This window comes from Rhineura floridana, chromosome 18 (assembly GCF_030035675.1).
Source record: "Rhineura floridana isolate rRhiFlo1 chromosome 18, rRhiFlo1.hap2, whole genome shotgun sequence".
Classification (NCBI taxonomy): Eukaryota; Metazoa; Chordata; class Lepidosauria; order Squamata; family Rhineuridae; genus Rhineura; species Rhineura floridana.
In genome coordinates this window covers 26,056,774-26,080,943 of record NC_084497.1, presented here as the reverse complement: position 1 = coordinate 26,080,943, position 24,170 = coordinate 26,056,774, and the positions used below count along the sequence as shown (strand labels likewise).

At 45.7% G+C, this 24,170-nt stretch overlaps 2 protein-coding genes across 5 annotated transcripts; one reads left to right on the top strand and one right to left on the bottom strand.

The window, feature by feature from the left end:
• The first annotated feature begins 629 nt into the window (after positions 1-629).
• On the top strand, positions 630-6,715 carry PEX10 (peroxisomal biogenesis factor 10). 3 transcript variants are annotated; one of them, XM_061600895.1, is made up of 6 exons: positions 630-859; positions 2,270-2,350; positions 2,578-2,984; positions 4,021-4,196; positions 5,391-5,526; positions 6,475-6,715. In XM_061600895.1, exons 1-6 carry the CDS (start codon positions 667-669, stop codon positions 6,541-6,543), a joined length of 1,062 nt encoding a protein of 353 aa, XP_061456879.1. In that variant the 5' UTR covers positions 630-666; the 3' UTR covers positions 6,544-6,715. The 3 variants fall into 3 exon arrangements, with proteins under 3 accessions (XP_061456879.1, XP_061456880.1, XP_061456882.1); XM_061600896.1 differs by lacking the exon at positions 630-859 and adding an exon at positions 1,028-1,272; XM_061600898.1 differs by lacking the exon at positions 630-859 and adding an exon at positions 1,265-1,276.
• On the bottom strand, positions 6,600-24,170 carry RER1 (retention in endoplasmic reticulum sorting receptor 1). Of its 2 annotated transcripts, none has more exons than XM_061600900.1 (7): positions 24,076-24,170; positions 15,405-15,490; positions 14,748-14,852; positions 13,022-13,121; positions 11,654-11,732; positions 10,495-10,630; positions 6,600-9,395 (listed from the first exon to the last, which is right to left on the bottom strand). In XM_061600900.1, exons 2-7 carry the CDS (start codon positions 15,483-15,485, stop codon positions 9,306-9,308), a joined length of 591 nt encoding a protein of 196 aa, XP_061456884.1. In that variant the 5' UTR covers positions 15,486-15,490; positions 24,076-24,170; the 3' UTR covers positions 6,600-9,305. The 2 variants fall into 2 exon arrangements, with proteins under 2 accessions (XP_061456884.1, XP_061456883.1); XM_061600899.1 differs by lacking the exon at positions 24,076-24,170 and adding an exon at positions 23,866-24,050.

Genomic DNA, 24,170 nt, shown 5'->3' with positions numbered 1-24,170 from the left:
GTTCCTGTGTGTGAAAAAATGGAGCATGACTATGAACAAAGACAGAATTATGGCCTTGAACGTGCAGGAATCTTATCAAGGCTAGGAGCTGAGCTGGCATCTTCTCAGACAGAAATTCAGTGGGTGAAGCTTCACTCAGCATCAACATGGCGAAACAAGAGTAATAACAGCGATAGGGTTTTTTTAAACAGACAAACAAAAACAAACTGCTGCTGCAGTACTGTATTGGATTGTTATTGTTTCATTATAATTTATGCCTTTTTGGTGTGGTATTGAATGAAATTCATTATATATGTTTAAAATAAATATGAAAGTTGCATCAGATGACTTTCTCTTACCATGCAACAACTGCTAAAGGAAAATTGCTCTGAGAGTTTCAGCAGAAGGGCAGCACAGAGATTTTTTTCTCTCTGAATAAGGCCTGGTGCTGAGATAGCATTATCTCAGGCAGAAATTCATCAGGTGGCGCTATTCTCACCCGGGAGAGCAAAAGGGGAGTGCCTGGGTTCATACATTAGCAGTTACTTTTGTTGCAACTAATTGGTTGTTCCTTTCTTTAAAAAGAAAAAAACCTTTGCTACTTTCAAACGAGGTAAGACTTTGCTTGCGTCAAAGCGTTGCTACAGCAACGCTTTTTTGCGCGCGCTTTGGTCGTGACGCGCTCCGATGACGTCACGACGTCGGCTGCGCGAGGCTTACGCAAAGCCGCCGTTCCATCCTCCAGGTGTGTGTTTGCAAGGTACTGAAGCGGCTGCTGAGAGGGTTCCATGTTTGCATAGACTTAGTAACGATAGACACGCTTCTTCACCACGTCCACTTAGAAGTGAATCCACTGAATTCAATGGGTTTTACTTCCCAGGTAAGACTAAGATTCCTGATTCATCTGTTTTCTTAACCATAACAGAATGCATTAATTCAAAGTATGAAGGGTTGTTCGCGTTCCCGGACAGAGATGAGAAACAGAGGGGAGAAGCAGAGAGACTAATTCCCTCCCACTTGCAGATCGGCTATTTAGCATCACTCTAAGTTTTCATGTCTCTGTGTGCGCATCTCTCGCGGCGACTTGATGACGCACAACGTCTGCGCCGTTGGAAGCGTCTGATGGCGGAAGTAGCCTGTGGGCAGAGGCGGGAGGTCCTTTCGCCTTCGCAGCGATGTCGCCGGTGGTACCAGAAGCCGGGCCCGCGCGCCTGGTCCGATCCGCCCAGAAGGACGAGCTCTATCGTGGGGCGCTGAGGAGCGGGGCTGGGGCTGCCCTGGGCGGGCTGGCAGGTAGGTAGGTGAGGAGCTTTCGCCCATCCTGCCCACGCAGATCCACACCATGCATTTAATGCGCTTTTAAAGCGCATGGCTCTCCCCCCTCCGAATATATACATGCGCACGCTCACACATGACACAATCACACACATATATGCCAGTGGACTGCCTTCAAGTCGGTTCCGACTTATGGCAACCCTATGAATACGGTTTTCATGGCAAGCGGTATTCAGAGGTGGTTTGCCATCACCTTCCTCTGAGGCTGAGAGGCAGTGACTGGCCCAAGGTCACCCAGTGAGCTTCATGGCTGTGCGGGGATTCGAACCCTGGTCTCCCACGTTGTAGTCCAGTGCTCTAACCACTACGCCACACTGGTTGTTTCTCTCTCTCACACACATACATGTATATACATATATACATGCATAGACAAATAATTCTGAAAGCAGCAAAGAGATCTTCACCCAACCTTGCTGTGGATTCTTTTAAGGATTCTGTTAATCACCTAAAATATATATACATGCAACTGTGATTAACAAAACAGAGGTTTTTATTGTACTAGCAAAACGTTTCGGCTTCTGGTGTCCCCCCCCCGGGGCTTTCACATCTCTGATCAATAGTTTCTGGGTCCAAAATTGCAGCCATCTTTGCTTGTCTTGCAGCCATTGGGTCACAGCACTTATCTTGCATACATTCTAGCTCAAGTGGTTACTATCTGTGCTTCTTGCATTCTTACAATGGGTATGCATGTCTCCAAGGTGCCACAACACTGTTGGTTTTGCTGCAACAGGCTAACATAGCTATCCCTCTGGAAATTGTATCTGTATGCGAGACGCTGATCGCTTTGTAAATTCCCTTTCTTAATTTTGTAACTGTTTTGTAAGGTTTTATTTCAGTGAGTATTATAAATATAGCATCATTTCTCATTCAGCTGCTATTGAAGAAGTTGAACAATGGAGGTGGGGTGCCCATCTCAGTTCACTTGTTGTCTCTCACACTGTCATTTGCTTCCTAGGTGCTAAAATTTGGTTGGAATGGCAGAAGGAAATTGAGCTGCTTTCTGATGTAGCATATTTCACACTCAGCACCCTTTCAGGTAATTTCACCCTAAATTGGTCTCAGAGCTTGGAAAAGTTCCTTTTTTTGAACTACAACTCCCATCAGCCCAATCCAGTGGCCATGCTGGCTGGGGCTGATGGGAGTTGTAGTTTAAAAAAGTATCTTTTCCAAGCTCTGATTGGTCTGTGCTTGGGGCTCTGGGTAAATACGCTGCTGTCAAGTTTAGGATTGCTCTCTTTTTTTAAAAAAAAAACAATTCTTTAGGTTACCAAACTCTTGGTGAAGAGTATGTCAATATTATCCAAGTGGACCCATCGCAGAAGAGAATTCCATCTGTACTCCGACGGGCTGTCATGATTTCTTTGCACACTGTCTTCCCTTACTTGTTAGACAAAGGGTTAGTGCACCTGGAACACGAACTTCAGACAGAACCAGATGAGATAAGGACTTTGCAAAGCAGACACTTGCGTGGATTGTGGGGACGGACTTTCTTGTGGAGTTGGTTGCAGAGATGGCTTGGCAGGTTAACAGAACAGCAGAAGAAAATGCTATCTCAGGTTGTGCATATCCTCAAGCAAAGCATCCCACTCCTTCGAAGGTTGCACCTGGCTATCTTCTATATGAACGGCATCTTCTACCACCTATCTAAAAGGATGGCAGGGATCACCTACGTAAGTCAAAAGTATTTGGTGGGGCTTTGTTCTGCGTACAGTTCACTAAACTCCTGAATTCCTGCATTGTTTTCTAGGGGCAACTCTCCCTTCTAGCCAGCCTGGGGGTGGGGAACAGCATCAAAAGGAGGAACTAAGGCTTGTACCCATTGCTAGACCTATCTACTTAGACTTGTTAGTTCTGGCCAGTAATTCCAATGGGTCTACTCTGAGCAGGACTTAGGTGACTACAACCCATTATTTGGTCTGCCATTCCATTTCTGTCTCTAGAGATCCTCGCTTTCTGTATAATGAAGATTTGGGAGCCGCTTTACCTCTAAATTGGGGAGGGGGCGTAACTCAGTGGTAAGGTATCTGTTTTGCATGCAGGTCAATCCCTGGCATCTTCAGGTTGGGCTGGGAGAAAACCATGTCTGAAATCCTGGAGAGCCGCTGCCTGTCAGTGTAGACTATACTGAGCTAGATGGGGCAGTAGTCTGTGTAAGGCAGCTTCCTGTGGTCCCAAATATCTGTGATGCCATCTTACTGCTTTGCGTGGATTGCCTCTTTGTGGTCAATTTGGAATTGCAAGTGTTGCCAGAGCTTTGCCGAGGCTGTGGCCCGCACCCTTTGGATCCGCAGTGGTAGATCAGGGATGGAGAGCCTGTGGCCCTCCAGATGTTGCCAGACTACAACTCCTATCACCCCTGATCATTGGTCGTGCTGGCTGGGGCCAATGAAGGTTGGAGTTCCAACAACATCGGGGAGGGGCACAGGTCCCTCTCATTCTTGGGATAGATAAAGATTAGTGTCACAGATCCCAGCATGGTACTCTGGTCAGTATGCAGGATTCAAAAGCCAGGTGGGTTGGTCTCTGTTCTCTCAGGCCGACGGCTTAAACAAGGTTACCGTCCCACATCGGAGGCAAATCTTGCACATTATTAACAACCTCATTAACAAAGGCTAGCCATTGCGTGACAGTTTGCTAGGTCCCTTGACTTTTCTCCCAAAGGGCATCGCCGTCAAGTGGTGCTTTTCTCTCTCCTTGCCTCTCCAGCTGCGCTTTGCAGGATTCGAGGGAGACCAACGGAGCATTCGATCGAGTTACAGGCTTCTTGGGCTCGTATCGATGCTGCATCTGGCACTGACAGCTGGCATCCACGCGTACAGCTTCCAACAGAGGCAGAGGGCACGGCAGGAATGGAAACTGCACCGTAACCTCTCCTATCAGAAGTATGACATTTGTGACGTTTTCACAGAAGGGAAAGGGGAGGAAAGTGAATACTTCCAGGGCAGGGAGAATCCCAGGCCCCGGTGCCCAAAGGCAGCCCTCTGGGCCTTTCTCTCTGTGACCCTCAACTTTCCCCAGCTCCACGCCCCTCACTGGTCCCGCTTCACCATTTTTGCTTGAAATCTGATAGCACCTCTTGCTTGCCTGTGTGTGTGTGTGCTCTGCATGCTTTTTTTTTGCCTCCGAACCCATCCTTGTGGCCCTTGGAAGGTTGCCCAGATAGGAATGTGGCCCTCAAGCTGATAATGGTTCTAGAGCTGTGTAGCATTAGACGGGACAGAGGAAGGGACAATAGCATCTGAGCATTTGAAGCACAGATGAGCCTAGTACTGCACCTGACAAGCAGGTGTTAAGAGTGGCTAAAACAGTGCCCTGGAATTACAGTTTTGTAGCCAACTCACTTTCTGATCGGCCTGGTAAATAAAAATTCTGTTCATTAAAATGACTTGGTTTAGTTATTCTGCGCTTGCAAGCTATGGGTTTATAGCACGGAATTCCTGGTATTTAAGTGGCAGAGGATGTTATGCTCAGGCTGTTTTGGGTTAGCATGAAACGAAGAACAGCAGATTGCATCCAGTGCTAGTGCTGCTCAGAGTAGACCCATTGAAGTTAATGGACATGACTAACTTGGGTTCATTAATGTTAGTGGGCCTGCTCCGAGTAGAACTTACGTTGGATGCAACCCCATATTCCTCTCCCTCCCCACAAATGACAGCTGTGGTGGGATGGCTTCTGATCTTTTTGGATTTGCTAAATGACATTTAAGATTATTTTCCCAAACCATTATTTTATTATTTTATTTTAAAAATATACATGCTGCCTTACTTCCAAAAGAAATCGGAGGCAGCGAACAAATCAAGCAAAGCTTAAAAACAACCATTAAAATCACAGTATTAAAATAAACAAACAACCTAGGGACAGCAATCAAACCACAAGGGCTAGGAGCGTGCATCTTTTAAAAAGTCTGTATGCAGACTCTGCCAGCACTAGATGTCTTAGGAAGTCACATTTTAGGTTTTTTTAAAGAAGTTTCTTCTGACGACGCCTTATGCTTAGAATCTTGATGGCAGATGCATTTTTCTCCCTTGCGGGGGTTAACCCGAAGAGCAATTTTGCCTGACTTTATTTTCCTTCAGACCCCAGCCCAAGGAGAGGTGCCTTAGCCGAAGCTCTTGCTGCATCCTGTGTTTAGAAGAACGCCGCCATTCTACGGCCACTCCGTGTGGGCACCTCTTCTGCTGGGAGTGCATCACCGAGTGGTGCAACACCAAGGTGAGTGCAAGCACCCTTGTACTAAGCTGAACTCTCACAGGGAGGTGAGAACTTATAGGAAGAGAGAGTCCAAGGGAGGATTCCTGAAATCACTCCCTGGTTTCATGCCTACCAACATCTACTGAAGGGTGAAACTGCATGTGAATTGTGCTTTGATCTTTCAGTCCTAGCAAGTGCCAATATGCACTGGGTTATCTGACTCCAGTTGGTAATCCAAGTTAGACACTGGTCAGGGATGATGGGAGCTGGAGTTCAACAACATTCGGAGGCCCACAGGTTCCACATCCCTGACTAGACCAGGTGTGTGGAACCTTTGGCCTTCCAGATATTGCTGAACTATGACTCCCATCACCATTGGCCATGCTGGCTGGGGCCTGATGGGAGATGCAGTTCACCAACATCTAGGTGAAAGATTCCTCACATTTGGACTAGACTGAGGGTTTGTTGATGGTTTTTTTTGGAGGGGGGAAGGTTTCCTGTTATAGAATAGACTGTGGCACTTCTACATACCATGAACAGCACCTGGTGCCGGGCTGTGTCTATAGCTCAGTTTGTAGAGCATTTTTTTTTTTTTGCATGCAGAAAGTTCCAGGAATCTCCAGGGAGGACTGGGAGAGAGTCCTGCTCAGTGCAGGCAGTACCAAGCCAGATAGATCAGTGATCCAACTTGGCATAAGGCAGCATCTTGTGCTGCTGTTCCAGCTCTTATTTTGTAGGCAGTATGATCCATCCCTTAATCCGACTCTTTATTATATGAAGTGCTTTGAGAACCGCGATGGATGAAAAACAGTATTGTTAAATACATGAATACCAACTGTAGGCTTTAAGTCTTGCAGACAGGTAACTATTAGAAAAAGCTAGCTGGGGGGGAAAAGATTTTAAAATTGGGCACTTTGAGATATTTTGTGTACTTTTCTAACTCACTGCTTTATCTTCCCTCATCTGCAGGCTGAATGTCCACTATGCAGAGAGAAATTCCATCCACAGAAGTTGATTTATCTGCGACACTATCGATAACGGCTGCCTGCACGGCTGTCAGATAAAGTGTTATGAACCAACAAAAATACTACAGCTTTTGACCAAGTGTAAGACTTTATTTTGATATTCAGTTGCTAAAATGGAGCAGCCAAACACTTGAATTGCACTGCCTGTACAAGGAGATAATGAACCTGTCATCTTACAAAACAAACCCTTGGCGTTTATCCTCTTTGTTTGTAGAGCAAACCTGGAGAATCTCCCCATATAATAACCGTTTCAAGTGCTGTGGGCAACTGCTGGACCTGCTGCTTATGGGAAACGGTTCATTTAATGGGATAAGTAGAACATGTTACCACTCAAAGGCTCTAAGGCATCTTAATTTTGAACTTCAGGGTGACTCTGGCAAAATTCCCAATGCTGGTCAGTTTTTTAATATATATATATATATAATGCAGAAGCAGGCCACCTATGGTATATCTAGATGCATCTGAGTACTGGAAAGGCTGCCAGAAATTCAGTTTGGCAAAGATGTGAATCATCTTGTATTGGAGGCATAAAGGTGGTGCCCTCCAACTCCCATTAGCCCTGGTCCACGCGGCCAATAGTCAGGGATGATGGGAGGTATAGACCAACAGCAGCTGGGAGGGGGGCTGGCTCCCCTGCCCTGCCATAAGGAATACATGGTACACGCTGCACATGCAGCCACCAGCTAGGAGGAATATGCAACACATAGTATGAAAGAGGGAGGGGTGTATGTCTGTCCTGCCTTTCTATATTGCCACATTCAGTCCCAGCAAAACGCACCTGAAATCTGATGCAGAAGAGAACATGAATTAAGCTCCACTTCTGATTTGCCAGCCTACCCTCCTACCCTTTCTACTTGGCCCTGCTCTATACCACGTACTGAAAACCCCCCTGAATCTGTTCATAAATTCTCTTGAACTCAGTCCTCTGCTCAGGGTAGACCCACTGAAATTAAGGTACCTTAGTCATATTCATTAACTTCAGTGGGTCTACTCTGACTAGTGTTGGAGACAACCCATATTTGTTAACTGAGTTCTTGTGTCCAAATTTGTAGCACGGTATCTTTTTTAAAAAAAACCTTAATGTTGTGTAATTGAGCCTGATTGATTTCAATAGGACTTGCTTCTATGGAGGGTGGTAAAGGATTGGGATCATTAATTGCAGTTTTACTTCCACAGTCTGGTCACTTGTTTCATGCTATTTTGTTTAGAAGTGCAAAACATTCCCTGCTACTTGTGGAACTAAAAAACACAGTTTTTTTTCTCATACTGCTTAAAAGCAGGAAATCCAATTCATATGGCACAGTGTATTTCACATTTATCTTAACTCTGCCACATACAGAGTAAATTTCCTTTTAAATTGTATAATGAGCAGCTGTTTTTACAGCTAGAGTTCAAATACATCACTCTACAAGATTTAAATAGGATGGGCTGTATCCATTGCTAATCCTGCTCAGAGTAGATCCAGTGAAATAAATGGACTCTAGTCATGTCTATTAATTTCAGGGAGTCTACTCTGAGTAAGACTAGCATTGGATTCAATCTCACGTTTTGAGAAACGGGAAGAAACATTAATACTTATATTGATTTTATAAACACTACTGAACCCAAAAAAGGGACACTGTCTTTTAATAAAGTTTGGAATTTTAAAGTCATTCATTAAAATTGTTTATAGCTGTATCACATCAAAAAAGGTTTACATGCAGATCATTTATTTCTATATTTTTCTCCATAGAAAATTTAAAGGTGTGTTAAAGCCCACAATGTCTCAGTCTAGAAGTGCCCTGGAAAGGGGACTAGCTTGAAGAAAACTTTTAAAAAACTTGAAATGTCAAAGATGATGTGTCAAAATACTCTCCACATAATTTTATATATATATATTTATAATTCCAGGCTTCCAGCAAAAAAACGCCATGATTGTTAAGAATAATATTCAGTCATTATGAAAGCCAGAAAGAAATCAGCCTGTCCACCATAAAAGCTTAATCAACTAATTCCTCCTCTGCTTTGAAAAGCAAGAATTTGGAGTAGGCTTATTTTAAAATTTGCAAGTTGCCCTCTAAGTAATGCCACAGAGGCACCTATTACATCAGAGGACTTCTAAAGAGGCCTCTAGTTAATACCTGGGACATTACAAAGCAGAAAACATTACTGTGAGCACCCACACCTCCCTCTATGAATGCACACTGCATTTCAGCAACGTACAAGATGCACGCTGGACTGGACACGCACAAAAGGCCCCCCCCAAAAATAAATAAATACAGTTGTGGGAACTCCCCTGTTCCATACTAGGCTATAAACCATAGGCCTTGAGATGAATATTCTGCCTTCATGCAACTCCCCATATTGTTAAATGCGTACAAAAAAAAACCCTTGTGAAATTGCCAATCAAATCTTGCCCTTCCAAGGTTATGCGAGAGCTGCGTGCCCTTCCCAAGAGATGTTTTGCACATGTTTTGAGAACACGGGATGACTCGTGTTGTGCAGCAACAAAAAGGGGACGAGGGAGAGAGGCAGCCCTTGGACGTAGCAGCTTGTAGCCAAAGAATAACACGATGATACGGTCAAAATGCCAGTATTCTCTTGCGTTACTTAAAGCAAAAAAGATAATAAAAAGCCTGACCTTCAATAAACTGAAAGGGGGGGGGGAATGAAACTTCTTGGTCACCACCCTGCTACTGATGACTTAGCGTGAAGGAAAGAGGCGTTGTTACAATGGCTCAAAACTGGTCTTTTAATTATAATGTAGGGAGTTGGTCAGCAGCCTGAGTTTAATTTCTAGCTCGCAAAGGTCTTCCCCACGTCTTCCTTCCCTTTGTATTTCCTCTTGCCATGTGTGAAGGGTATATATCGATATTTTACCATATGCTGCAACGAAAGAAAGACGCAAGCTTTTAGGATGCACCCACAGTACTTCCATTCCCCACCCCAAACACCCAAATGTGTTGAATGGGCTAAACTAAGCTGGATAATCTTTTGGGGGGCTGAGGGCCACACTGAGTCACAGTCAACCCTCTGGGGACAGCATGTTAAAGTGGGTGTGGCAAAAAAAATAGCAGGATGTGTCCAATGCCAGTCCTACCCAAGAGTAGACCCTTTGAAGTTAATGAACACGACCAACTTAGGTTCATTAATTTTCAATGGGTCTTCTTGAAGTAAGATTGACATTGGATACAACCCACTTATTTTTGTAAAAAAGGACAATTTCGGGGAGGGGGTATACAAAAATGGTTTGGCATTGCTGGGAGGAACCGGGGGGGGGGAGGAATCGGAATTTCTAAAAAAAATTAAAATTCGAAAAGTCTGGAAGGCCACAAAAAACCTTTTGGAGTTAAGAGTACTGCAGCGGGGGTCCCATGGGAGCAATCACTAATAATAGTAAAAGCTTTAAAAATGACATTGGGGGCTGGAGATGGCTAAGAATGTAAGAATAGCCTGCTGGGTCAGGCCAGTGGCCCATCTAAGTCCAGCATCCTGTTCTCACAGTGGCCAATCGGATAGCTCCAGGAAGTCCACAGGCAGTACATGAAGACAACAGCCCTCCCTCTCTGTTACTCAAGAACATCAGAAGAGCCTGGCTGCTGGGTCAGGCCAGTGGCCCATCTAAGTCCAGCATCCCGTTCTCACAATGGCCAACCAGATGCCCCAATGGGAAGCCCCCAAGCAGGACCTGAGCGCAAGAACACCCTCCACTCCTATGGTCTCCAGCAACCGGGATTCAGAAGCATGCTGCCTCCAACCATGGAGAGCAATAGCCATCAGCGCCTGTGTTATAAAAAGCCTCAAATTCTCCTCTAAGTATGAGCGTATTACAAAAAAAAACCCATAAGCCATTTCTGAACTGTAACTTAGCCAGCCATTTTGCCATTATATTCTGACAATCGCCCTCTTTTACGTGTAAGAGATCCACAACCTGGGAAAAGAAAAAAACCTGGTTAACATTAGTGTCCAAATATTAGATTCTTACCTTGATTTGCCGTTTCATTGTGATACAGAAAAGCATAATGAAGTACATCACCAGAATCGGCCAAAAAACTGGAACGTTGAAAGCCTCAAAGAATGTACAAGTCATTGCGACAAGGATGCCTTTAGTAGCAGAGTGCCTTGGGAGGGAAGGGACAGAGCAGTTAGGTAGACTCTGAACTGAAAGCCTTTTAAAGATACTTATGCTCTATTCAGGTGTCATTTCTGATCTCTAGCATGCTCCCGTCCCACCCACCGCCTTCCTGTCCACAGTTTGCTGTGACATCTGAATCTGCAAGCTATGGTTAGTGCTAACCTCCAAACCATAGTCTGCAAAAATGGTCCTCTGATCATCATTGGGAGTCAAGGTGCTAATCCTGACTCACAGCAAGCAATGGTTACAGGAAATCGTGAAGCAGAGGAGGAAATAAGCCTGGGAAGAAAGGAAGACCAAGCCTACAGGAACACATGCATTGCTACCCTGCACCTCACAATAGATGGTCCCTTCTTCTCTTATGATGCCTTATGAGGGAGAGACGAGAAGCAGAGCTATTCTATCACTCTGGTCGTCTTTCGTCCTCCCGCAAGTGTCTCCTAGCGACAGCCATTTGCATCAGGCTACCCCAACTGTTTCCATCATAGCTTGTCTACAAAAACTTTGCAACCAAGATCTAATACCAGAGCTTGCCTTTTTCCTTCTCCCTCCCCACTCTTTTTTCCTTGCCTGTTATGTCTTTTCAACTGTAAGCCTGTCAGTAGGGACAATCTTTTGACTAATCTTGTAAACTGCTCTGGGGGGCTATTTTGGCTTAAACAGAGGGGCTTTAAAAATTCTGTAAATAAACAGATTATGCTCATGTCAATGGCTCAGCACAATATTGATGGACATTTGGAACTGCGATACCTACACTGAGCCGTGGAATCAAGCGTAACTGCTCTCAGGAGCAGGACAACCCATCATGTAGAAGAGGCGGTTAACACTGATCTTGTATTCCGGAAGACAGTGCAGGATTTGGGGAAGCTGTCAATTGGAGGGCTTCTGGGTACCCACTGGAGGGAGGCAGGGAGGCATGAGCTTGGGGCCAAGGGGAGTTTGCCCCACGCGAGCGGCTGGAGAGCAGGGAAGAGGAAGGGACCTGAAGCTGCTGTTAGAACTCACTCACCAGAATTTGAACTCTGGCAGCCTTCGAATGAAGGGACGGAACTCCTCGTTTTGTTTTGTAGGTAATGAAGGACCCTCATCTGAGGAGAAGAGGAATTGCAAAGTCTTAAAGGAAAGCAGTTCCTACACAGATGAGCTTCGCTACTACTAGTTTAGGAACAGGTTCACAGCTCAGCTGGCAGAGCCTTTGCATGCATTGGGGGGCGTGGCGTTGAACCCTTGGCATTGCCAATTAAAGAAGGTCAGTGGCATGCGTTGGGAGAAGCCACTGCCAGGGACACTGGACTGCTGCTGCCAATCAGAATAGACAATACTGGACGGACAAACAATCTTATCTGCTATAGGGCAACTTCTGTTACTACTACTACATTCAGAGGAGGTGTGAAGGGCTGCACTAGATCGGTTTTACTCAATGCAGCATACAGGGAAATGCAAAATTATTAGCAGTTGATCTAAGGGCTGTTATGTGCAACAGAAACTGCAACCCGGTTCTCCAGAGGGTCGGGAAGGAGAATGCGACGCCATTCCAATCTCAGTTTGGAGGGAAGAGGGGAGTCTTTTGATCCACTGGGATGTGGGGAATACAAAAACCAGGAATTCTAACTGGGGCTCTTGTCAAGCATTTTTAAGGCCCCATTTATGTGTGTTTATCTAGGGCTCTAAAAAAATAAAAACCTCTCCATTCATAGTAGCTGCCCTCTGCAGTTAAGAGGCTGTGCGATCAACAGCAGGCGACTAGGAATGGCTAAAACTAGTCCATTCAAACCGTACAGGAGCCAGTTGGCCTTCCTACGGAAATCCGCACAGGGCCGCAAGCGCACATGCAGTGGGCCACAAATAAAATTGGTTTCTAGGGGGATAACTAGGAGTCCGTCGACCCAGAAAGGCAAGAAATGGTTGGCACTCCATTATTAAATCCAGACTAAGGCCTTGCACTCTTTGGATCCTTGAATTGCAGGTGCATAAAGCATACTTAGCTGCGCCCAAGTCCCCAGGAGGCGCTAGGTTTTCTAGTACTGTATGTGACAAGAAAGGGGAAGCTCCAAGCCTCTGACTGGCTTTCAGGAGCCTCCTGCTTTGCACTCTTCTTGAGGGTTTTTGCCTGACTGCAGTGTGTCCTTGAACTCTTACAATGCTTCACTCTTGCCCGGATGGAGGAGAGAGAGTGCTCCCTCTGTGTGTCCAGAAACTAGCCTACTACCAAAAGGTAAGAGTCGTATTAATTATTCTGCCCACTGTTGCCTCTGGCCTCTCCCACCACGGGGATGTGGTCCTCAGGCAGACAAAAAGCTCCTTGTTCCTAATATACAAAAGCAGTGGCCCCAGCACCTATACCACGTTAAAGCAACGCCAGCAATATTCTTTATACCTGAGTCCTCCATTAGAGAGGGATCTACCTTTGGCGACAAGAAAGCTATGAAAAGATTTAGGTGGTAGATGCCCAAGGCATATGTCACGATGTACCAACCCTAGGAAAGGAAGAGGAAAAAAATGTAGATCATCAAACAGGGTCATGGAGCAAAGTATAGAAAAACACACACACACAAACTCACTCTGCTTCCCCACTATTTGGAGAATATGAAACTGGCTATGTGAGAGGGTAGTCCATGTTTCGGACTACAGCTCCCATCATCCTTGACTGTTGACTATGCTGGCTGGGGGGTGATGGGAGTTGTATTCCACACCACCATCTGGAGAACCCCATATTGTTGTGCCCTACCTCTTTTGGTGACCTCAAGAGTAGCCAACAGATGCTATTTATTTATTTTATTTTTATTTATTAGATTTATATCCTGCCCTTCCTCCCAGTAGGAGCCCAGGGCAGCAAACAAAAGCACTAAAAACACTCTAAAACATCATAAAACATCATTTAAAATATATTACAACAAAACATATTTAAAAACATCTTTTTAAAAAAAGCTTTAAAAATACCTTAAAAAGCAATTCCAGCACAGAGGCAAACTGGGATAAGGTCTCTACTTAAAAGACTTGTTGGAACAGGAAGGTCTTCAGTAGGTGCCGAAAAGAGAATAGGGGTGGCGTCTGACTAATAATTAAGGGGTGGGAATTCCAAAGGGTAGGTGCCACTACACTAAAGGTCTGCTTCCTATGTTGTGTGGAATGGACTTCCTGATAAGATGGTATCTGCAGAAGGCCCTCACCTATAGAGAGCAGTGATCGACTGGGGTAAGACGTTCTTTCAGGTATCCTGGTCCCAAGCTGTACAGGGCTTTGTACACCAAAATCAGAACCTTGAATTTAGCCCAGTATGTTGTAGACTACAACTCCCATCTGCCCCAGCCAGCACGGCCAATGGCCAAGGATGATGGGGGGTTGTAGTCCAAAAAATTGGGGCATGGGGAGGAGACCACATTGGCTAACCCTGGGGTAGTCTGAAGTGGTAAATCACAGCAATACACAGCAGCTGAATAGCACAAGACAAATCCAAAGTTAGGATCCCAAAGCAGGGATGGGAAAACTGTGGCCCTCCAGACTCCCATCATTCCCAGTCAGCATGGCCAATAGTCAGGAATGATGGGAGTTGGAGTCCAGCAAGGGCCACAGGTTCTCCAGACTAAAGAAGACCCTTAACAGTAGCTATACCCAAATGGTCAGAAAAAGAAAGCCACACAAGTGTTTTGCAGATCACTCTTCTTTCCTTACACAAACCTAACAGGAGGTAACAGAATTGGTTTCCTGTGTCCGTTATTTATCACAGTAAGATAATTGAGTAATTAGCACTGCATCTTTTCACTCACTGGGTTGTATTTCACTAAATTTGACTCTGAGTAAAGCCACCAAAATTAATGGGCCCAGGTTAGTCATGTTTCCCAACTTCAATGGGTCTCCTCTGCCTAGGACACTGCATACAACTAATTATTTTTCATCAATCTTTATATTAGTTCTGTGACTTTTGATCGATGCAGGGCAACTATCTTGCAGCCTGTAATTCAGTTTCTCTCTTTAAGACATGTAAAGCCAGGAGAAAACAAAGTATCAAACATAAACATTCTTGAAAAAGGAGAACCAGTTTTTTAAAAGTGGCTCTACAAAACAAGCCGCTGGATCAGCAAACTGGCGCTCAGTCCTCTTACCTGCAGTAGATAAACTCTAATCATGTAGATAAAACTTAAACCCAGCGTTACGACCCATCGAACTGCAGTATAAGGAGTAGATTTGTCTAACCAGGACTGGTAAATCTGGAAGAAATGTAGCATTTATAGTTTATCATTGAATCGCTGATAAAAAGGGCATGTCATTAACTGTCAAACATTGCAAGGCATCACAGCAGCATTATACAGCTGACAATTACAGTGGTGAACCTGTATGCCAGGGATGGGGAAGTGGAGACCCTCCCCAGGTTTTTGGGACTCCAGCTCCCATCAGTCCCAGCCAGAGCATCCTATGGTTAGGGATGATGGGAGTTGTAGTCCAACAACATCGGGAGGGCTGCGGGTTTCCTACTTCTGCAGCACACGTGGGATGTCTTGGGTGAGTCCAACAAGACTTGAACATGCAGAACTATCTGCAGGACCGATTGCACGCTAAGGGCAATCTTGAAATGTGCACGTACGATTCTTTGAGCGCTCTCTCAAATCAAGTGTTCCCCAGACACCCGCTACTTCTTCCCTCACCTACATGGAGGCTAAACGACTGTTGTTCCTTTCTGGAAGCTGCAGCTTTAAACTGCCTCCGCGAGAGCCTCCTTTCATTGGATTTATGCATCTCTTAGCCCACAACGTGAAACCAACCTGTCCGAGTCTGGTGAAAAATCTATAGACCACTGAAGGTTTGCCATGAATGGACTCGCCAGTACTGTCGCCTTCTGACATTGTTGCTGCGGAAACAAAAACAAGAACGGTAATGCAACCGAGCTCTGGCATATCATACTTACACTAAGGCTTGACTGAGAGCCAGTGTGGCCTAGTGGTTAGAGTGTTGGACTACGACCCGGGAGACCATGGTTTGAATCCCCACACAGCCATGAAGCTCACTGGGTGACCTTGGGCCAGTCACTGCCTCTCAGCCTCAGAGGCAATGGGAAACCCCCTCTGAATACCGCTTACCATGAAAACCCTATTCATAGGGTTGCCATAAGTCGGAATTGATTTGAAGGCAGTCCATTTCATTTTTAATTTCATTCATTCTGACAACCTTTTTTGCAGTCTAGGGAATCTGATACAAAACACAGTGGCTTTGCTATCTGATAAGAAAGGACCGCAGCTCACTGGAAGAGCATCTGCCTTGCATGCAGAAGGTCCCATATCCAATCCTTGGCATCTCCGGGTACGGCTGGGAGAGATTCACTGTCTGAAACCCTGGAGAGTTGCTGCCAGTCAGTGTGGACAACACTGGGCTAGATAGGCCAATGGTCTGACTCAGTAGACAGCAGCTTCCTGCATTCCTATGAACCATGTGCTGCTTGTCGCTTCAAATGCAAAGTTCGATTGGGAAGGGGGAGTGAAAGAGAGATACCCAGATCTGAAATCTTTGTCCGTCCTTCATCTACTACCATTAAAGAGTCCCAGAATGCTTTGGTGAAAAGGAGTATAAGTACGAGAGCAAAAGGTAGGCAACCAGGTTATTTTGATTTATGAATGGGAGGGGGAAAAAAAGCCCTGCACTTCCTCTTAAGGTAGAACTCAAAGAACCTCCGCAGCAGCAGCTGCTGTGCCACATCACCAAAGGGCATGCCCAATCCGGCTTCTCGGAAGAGTGAGGGCGGGGCTACTCTTCTCAGAGCAAGCGTGAAAGTAATTCTGCTCCCAGAGCAGCAGAGCAAGAATGTACAGCCACAGCATTAAAGGCTGGCAGAAGAGGAAAATATCATGCCACAACAAAGGAACTGGAGAAGTCAGTCCAAAGATAAGCAAGAAAATTAATGATTACCTCAACAGGCCAATTCACAGACACTTAATGTGCAAAGAGTGGGATCATAATACACCCTTGGAGCGAAAGAGAGGCTTTTCCCCAAACTTTAATAGTCCGTGTGCATTGGGGGGAGGGTGTTGCAAGTGTGCCCCCTCCAAAAAAAAAAATCCACCTCCTCAACAATTGGGCTTTTAAAAAGGATAAGTGGTACCAGTGCAAGCCTGTCTTAAAAACGAAGGGTTCTATCAAACATTACAAGAGTCGATTCATTGCAATAAACTCAGGTCCCTTTCTCGGAATGGGTGTACTGTGAGTAGAACTTTGCTAGATACAACTCAAAGTTCATTCTTGTATGGGGGAGAGAGCCAGGGATGCCCAGCTAGAGTAAGGCAGGTGTGGGAAATCTTTGGTCCTCCAGATGTTGCTGAACGGCACCTCCCATTATCCCTGGCCATTGGACATGCTTGCTCTGGGGCTGATGGGAGTTGTCGCTCCGAAACATCCAGGGGAACAAAGGTTCCCCACACATGGAGTAAAGGCTGACTAGGGGGTTGGACTTGATAGCCTTACAGGCCCCTTCCAACTCTACTATACTATGATTCCACAACCAAAAGGAAGTCAGCTCAGGCAGCCCAGCAAGAGACCTATTTATATAATTTTAAAAGAATGTGCATGCCATCATTCCATAAGAATATTTTCAGAATGGTTTAAAGCAATAAAATTCACAGTAAAACAGTAAATGAAAATAAAGCAGGAAAAAGCAGCACAGGCAAAGCTGAGGGCTGAAATATTACAAAAGTCTTTGCCCAGCATTAAAAAAAAAAAATCAGAGTAGGTGCCAGGGGAGCCTCCCTTGGGAAAGCATCCCACAAGCAGACTGGCATGATCTAGAAGGCCCCAGTTGGTTTTGGTGGCAGGGGCTCCCAGCCATTACAACTGGCCATGTGGGACGGCAGCTGGCTAATCACCCTGCTGGGCGGCGGAATCAGTTTTCAGCCCTCGATGTCAGTGGCAGGGAAAAGGCTAACTCACATCACAACTTGCTAAAGACAAAATGAAGCAATCAGGCCACCACCCTGTAAGAATGTAACAACTGCCCTGCTGGATTAGAACAAAGGTCCATCTAGCCTGGCACATCCTTTCCAACAGCAGCCAGCCATGTGCCTCCGAGTACTCAGAAGCCGGGCGCATGGAAGTGTGTGTCCCGAATGCCTGATATTCAGAGGCATGGTCCCTCTGTAGGTGGGCGTTCCATTTAGCTATCGCAAGAGTGGTGGGCCCTGCAACAAAATGTTGCAGTGTATCCCCACCTCCACCTAGCAGAAAGGCTTCACAGTGTACATCTGTGTTGGAATTGCTTTTTAATGTTTTTAACCCTTTAAAAAAAACACAATATGTTTTTATCCTTTTTTTTAAAGATGTCTTGAAAGCTTTTTAAAAAAGTTTTTTAAAAGATGTTTTGTTTTAATGTATTTTAAAGTCTGTTTTTATGATGTTTCAAAGTGTTTTTAGTGCTTTTGTTTGCGGACCTGGGCTCCTGCTGGGAGGAAGGGTGGGATATAAACCAAATAATAAATAAATAAATATTCAGGATACCTACCAGCCAGCTGTATCCTCCTGTAGGAAACTATAAGCTACAAAAGTCTCACCCACAGCATTGTGCTCCCCACAACCTGAACTTGTCTGGTTTTCTTTTTCAACTGACACTCAACATTCCTCAGATACTGAGCATGCTCAATCCACATTGGGCTGTGCTTGCTGGGGGGGGGGCTTCATTTTTATTGGGTTTTAAAACAGTTATTCTAAGACATACACACATCAGCGCAAACATCAGGGTTCTCATGAGCATGATCCCTCTTTCCTCAGAGGCCCGCAGTGGGGGCTGGTGACTGCTGGGGCTGGTGGGGTGGAATGCAGGGGGAGCAAACAGTATGTGGAGGCAGAGCCAATTCATTCTCATTCCCCACCCTCTGAGACTGAGGAGGAGAAAGGTGACAAGCAGTGACACCTCTTGGACTGACTGTAAGTAAGAAGGTAGGCAGATGGGGGCTGGCTGAGGGCAGACTGAGCTTGGTGGGGTGTGGACCTATGGCCTGATGGAACAGTCTCCACCGGTGGTTCCACTACGGCTCAAATCCTGTTGGCACTCGTCACCTGACTTCGCTATCAAAAGCAGCGATCAGCCGCTGACATAACCCATCATAAACTTCACAGGGGCGGCCAGCTGTAATGAGCTTTCAACTCAAAGTGCAGCTGGGCTAGTGTTCAGGTCCAGCAAGTCAGTCCCAAGAGGTCTGTAAATCACCTCAACTGATCGCCGTAACAGAAAAAGGCTGGAACTTACCTAGGAACAGGCCATAACTCAATGGTAAAGTGCATGATTTGCATACAAACAGTCCCCAGGTTCAATCCTTGGCATATCCACTTAAAAGATTCTCAGGTAGCCAGTCTGGGCACTCGCTTCTGCCCGAGACCTTTCAGCCACTATCAGAGTAGATCAATAATAATCTGACTCGGTATAAGGTATTTTCACATGTTCATGCATCTCTGTCACAGCGGAAAAACTATCTAATATGGGTCACATCCACACCATACATTTAATGTACACGGCTCTCCTCAGGATCTTGGTGTGTTAAGGGTGCAGCTTTACAGTATGTGAAGGGTCTCCTATCAACTCTCAGCACCCTTAAGAAACAGTTCTCACGATTCTTTGGGGGAAGCCATGAAGAGGTATAAGACTGCTTTAAATCTATGGTGTGGATGTGACCAACATTAGACTTCCAGATGCCCTGGGAAACAAAGTATCAAGGATCCCAAGCGAAACAGTAAAAATATATGACATAGAAGAGAAACGCTTTGTTGTTTCACTCTCTTTTGTTTCAGTTCTGCAAAGCTGGAGGTTCAGAACCCCATTAAGCCTGCAACCCTATACCCTAATCTGGGAGGAAGCCACATTGAACTTAATGGGATTTACCTCTGAGCAGACACGTATAGGACTCTACTCTTAAGGTGCTCAAAGGACAGTCTCTCCCAATATAAACTTCCTCCCTGCCCTCATGCATCTCAATTTTTCAAGGCGAATAAATCCAAAAGTGTTACAAAGGCTACAGAGATGGAAATGCTAGAAGGAGGTTCCTCTTTTTAGGGGAGGGTGTCAACAATCACACACAAGCATCTTTCACACACTTGCTACAAAAGCAAAGTACTGGAAGGTGGAGGGGAAAACAGCAGCACTGTCACTGAGTCCATTGCCAAATTTTCCTGCCTGAATAAAGGATGCAATCCTTACCCCACTGACCCCATTAAGTTTAGGTTTATTACATATGCATATGCTTTCTCTGTGGTAGCCTCTAAACTATGGAATTCCCTCCCAACAAGATGTGTCTAAGACCCACATGCTGAAGACACACCTCTTCACCCTGGTCTTGACACTTGAGATAGATGTATTTTAGGACCTGCTCTGTTCTTCTGAATGTAAATGGCTTTCACCGGTTTTAATATTGTGTTTCTATATTGCTGTAACCAACCCTGGGACCATATGGTGAAGGGCTGGTAAGAAATCCAACAAGAACAACGATAAATATCGCTTCCCACTAAAAAAAAATCCCAAAGCAATTTACAAGCAAGTTTTAAAAAAATCCAATAATAAATTTACAAAACATGTTATCAACAGAACTGAATTCAATAGGACCAACTTCTGAGTTCACATGGTTATGATTGCTGCAGCCTAGGTATTTTTCGCACAAGAATGAGATCTCCTGAAGCCTGGACAACTAGCAGCCACCAATTTTCAGCTTGGTACACCTGTTGTCAGATGGTGCCCAGCTACTGGGAGCGGAAAGTATCAGGTGGAAAAAGTACCACTGAACTTCTGTAGCCCGTCACTGCTGTTCTTTACCCCTAATCAGAAGAGCCCAGGAGCAACAGCATGCAAAACTGTTACAGTGCTACAATATTCTTTCCAGCCAAGAGCTCTTACTGCTCACCTATGAGTTCAGGTATAATTACTACTCACTTCAGGGCCACCAGATGATGAATGCACTTCATCCCAGTGACACTTTCCATTAACCAATCTCCCTTTCCTGTCGTGTAAAACCAACCCTCACAAATGTTATACCCGCAGAAAGTTTGTTCCAGCCTGCGTGCCTTTTGGCAAATCAATTGTGCAAACAGCTTGCCCCTCCAACCCAGAGAGATTCTCTTTGCTGCCAAGGATTTTGCTCACAGCTTCCCCCCCCCCACACACACACACACATTATGAGCCTGGACTGAGCAGCGCAAGCAGTTTTGCCACAAACACACAGAGTCACATGAACAGTCCTGGAAGGAGGCGGCAGTAGGACTGGGCCCAAGCGTACAGGACCCCATGAAAGCATCCTTTTCTCCACACCGTGAATGATCAGGTGCTTGGCTGAGAAAGAAGAGCTGAAAGAAGTCGTGGGATTGTGGGAAGGAGAATTCCCACAAGGGCGATGTCTCTCTTGGGAAAGGAGAATTCGTGGGGGCTGCTCCTCTTGCCCATAAAATGATGTCATCCAAGGCACTCAAGCTGGTCCAGCTAGACAAGTCTTATTTTGAGGACAAAGGGAGAAAGGTCTACTGAGAATGCCAGGCTAGTTTTTAACAGTAAGGCCCAGAAACCTTAACTGGGTGCGACTGGATGCGACCTAAAAACATATTCAATGACAGTATGCTGGCCACACCTCGTGGGTCACATGACGAGAAACAGATTACAGCTGAAACTTGGAACAATCCTAATTCCAAGAGCTTGACAGGCCAGCCCTAATCTTCTTCCTCAAACCAAGGCAGCCTCAACCTGACTGAAAGATACTGTCAAAAACTCAAGAATTCAGTCACCACACATGGGAGGCCCCAATTCCTCTTGTTTAAACTGTCCACACCAACACGCACAAGGATCCTCTGTTCCACATCCAAGATAAAAACAGATTGTCTCTTTATCCCACTCTGTGCAGTGCAGATGGAAACAGCGCCCTTAGCCTAGTGGTAGAGGTTCCCATGTAAGAGGTTCCGGGTTCAACCCCCAGCATTTCCAAGTTACAAGATTAGGTAGAAGGTGACTGGAAAGATCTTTCTCTACCGGAGTCTCTGGAGAGCCACTGCCAGTCAGAGTTGACAATACTGGCCTAGAGGAACCAAGTCTGACCTGGTATAAAGCTGCATTCTATGTTCAGTCCAGCTGAATGCAACAAGATTCCATCCACTATTGAAGGGAGCATCACCTTAAATAGTAATCTCCAAGGGACCACCTCCCACCTACTCATACAGGTGCACTGAAGGGCACTCCTGCATACACACTTACACTCCAGAATGTTCCCTCCTTGCCAATACCTTATTCTGGGATAAAAGTAAAGTTGATTGATTGATTGATTGATTGATTATTTTATTACAGTCACAGCCCAGTCCATACAAACTTGCACAAGAAGTGTGAAATACTGTATGTACATAATAAAACAAAGCAAGCCACAATAGGAGATTTCCCTGTAAAGCATAAAAGTATTAAAGATGAAAATTATGAAAATATTATTTAAAGTAAAGTAAATATTGCAGGATGGCACAATCACAAACACATACACACCAGCCAATATGCCTTCTATAGCAAATCAGTCTCAGCTTTAATCAGGAATTGCTATTATCTCCCTGTTAAGACCATTTCAGCCAGTAAAACCCAAGGCGGGGGTTAAAGCTCTTGTCCCCTCATGGCAAGAGGGAGATCAACCTGACACTACCTTGTTTACTTATTTAGTTAATTTATATGCCACTTTCTGTTTCAACGAGAGACAGTGTGGTGTGGTGGTTAAGGTGTTGGACTATGACCTGGGAGACCAGGGTTCAAATCCCCACACAGCCACGAAGCTCACTGGGTGACCTTGGGCCAGTCACTGCCTCTCAGCCTCAGAGGAAGGCAATGGGAAACCCCCTCTGAATACCCCTTACCATGAAAACCCTGTTGCCATAAGTTGGAATCGATTTGAAAGCAGTTCTTTTTTTCAGGATGATCACACTGAGACCAGACTTTGGGACAGAGCAGGAATTAAAAAAAAGACACACCCACAAGTTGGTATTGTAGGAACAGAGGAGTTATAATAATCACCATTTTGGTGGCCGTAAGTAAAACTAGGGGCTGAGAATTAAGGCGAAGAGAGGATGACCTCATGACAGTGTGGGGTTGGGGAGAATAAGCGAGGACTAAAGAGAACCAATCCCACCAGGTTGGCACAGCAGGGGGGAAAGACTGGCAAGGCTAGCATTTGAAAGAAGCAAGTGGCAAGGGTTCAGGCTGGCCTTTTCCACTGTTAATATAATAATATTTTTGGAAGTACCTGCACTGCTTGCCATGGAAAGAATCCAAGGCTGAAAATCCCTCCCCCCCCCATATCATAGTATAATAACAATTGTACAAGGACCTTTGCAAACCACCCCCTAGGTTGTTATGGAGAGCACCTCAAAGTTGAACCTCCCCTTTTACATTACAAAATAACAACAACTTTGCAGGGATCTGGAATTTGGAACTGCTCCTTGCTTGCTATGGTGACAACCCCAAAGTTGAAAATCCTCCCTTACGTTATAATATTGTAATAACTCTGCAAGTACCTCCCCAATCACCCCCCTGCTTGTCATGGAGAGAACCCCAAGGTTGAAAATCCCCACATTTATTTGTTAGAATAATTTTTAAAGGACTTCCCCAAACAGCCCCCCCCAGATTGTAATGGAGAGAGCCCCAAAGCTGAAAAGCCCCCTTTACAGTATAATAACAATTTTGCAAGTATCTCCCAAAACTACCCCGCCCCAAGCTTACCATGGCCAGGACTCCCAAGACTGAGAACCTCCCCTTTACATTATGTTATAGTAATAATTGTACAAGGACTTCCCCGAACTACCCCTCGCCTTGTAATGAAAAGAATCACAAGGTTGAAAAGCCCCCCATATAATAACAACTATATTGCAAGGACAACCCCAAACTACCCCTCACCTTCTAATGGAAAGAACCCCAAGGTTGAAAAGCCCCCCATAAAATAATAACAATTTTGCAAGGACAACCCCAAACAACCCCCTCGCCTTGTAATGAAAAGACTCCAAGGTTGAAAAGCCCCCCATAAAATAATAATTTCGCAAGGACCTCCCTAAACTACCCCCCCAGCTAGCCATGGCGAGGACCCCAAGGCTGAGAAACCCCCCTCGCTATTTTAGAAAGGGGGACAGATCCCCAGATCCCTCCCTCCCTCCCCGTCAGCCTGGGGCCTAACCCAAGCCCCCTCCCCCGGAGGTCCCCGTCTTGATTGCCGGGGCAACCGCAGGGCCTGGGCCTCGGGGGTAACTTACAGGCCGCGCCGGCTGTCCCTCCTTCCGCTTCCCGCCCCGCCTGACCAGGCAGAGCCGCTGCCCCTGCCCAACCACTCCTCCTCCTCCTCCTGAGATGGCGACAGCGCCAAGCCGAGGGAAGAGTTTCCGCTACCGGGGCGCGGAGAAGGAGGAGGAGGATGGAAGGTTGCGCTTCAGCCGCCCGCCTGGACGCCCCGAAGCGCGGCCTACCGCCACTTTGCGCGTCGTCACTCGGGAATCACCCGCCACCACGAGGCCCCTGGGGTTTTCTGCCTCGCAAAGCAGGCCCAGGAGTGCAGGCGGCT

Excerpts from the sequence above, each read along its gene's own strand:
- PEX10 (XM_061600895.1), top strand. The coding sequence starts at position 667 with ATGACGTCACGACGTCGGCTGCGCGAGGCTTACGCAAAGCCGCCGTTC. Across the intron at positions 860-2,269 it reads CAATGGGTTTTACTTCCCAG|GTGCTAAAATTTGGTTGGAA; the intron begins GTAAGACTAAGA and ends TTTGCTTCCTAG. Across the intron at positions 5,527-6,474 it reads CCGAGTGGTGCAACACCAAG|GCTGAATGTCCACTATGCAG; the intron begins GTGAGTGCAAGC and ends CCTCATCTGCAG.
- RER1 (XM_061600900.1), bottom strand. The coding sequence starts at position 15,485 with ATGTCAGAAGGCGACAGTACTGGCGAGTCCATTCATGGCAAACCTTCA. Across the intron at positions 14,853-15,404 it reads TTTTCACCAGACTCGGACAG|ATTTACCAGTCCTGGTTAGA; the intron begins GTTGGTTTCACG and ends CATTTCTTCCAG. Across the intron at positions 10,631-11,653 it reads CTGCCAGAGTTCAAATTCTG|GCACTCTGCTACTAAAGGCA; the intron begins GTGAGTGAGTTC and ends TTCCCTCCCAAG.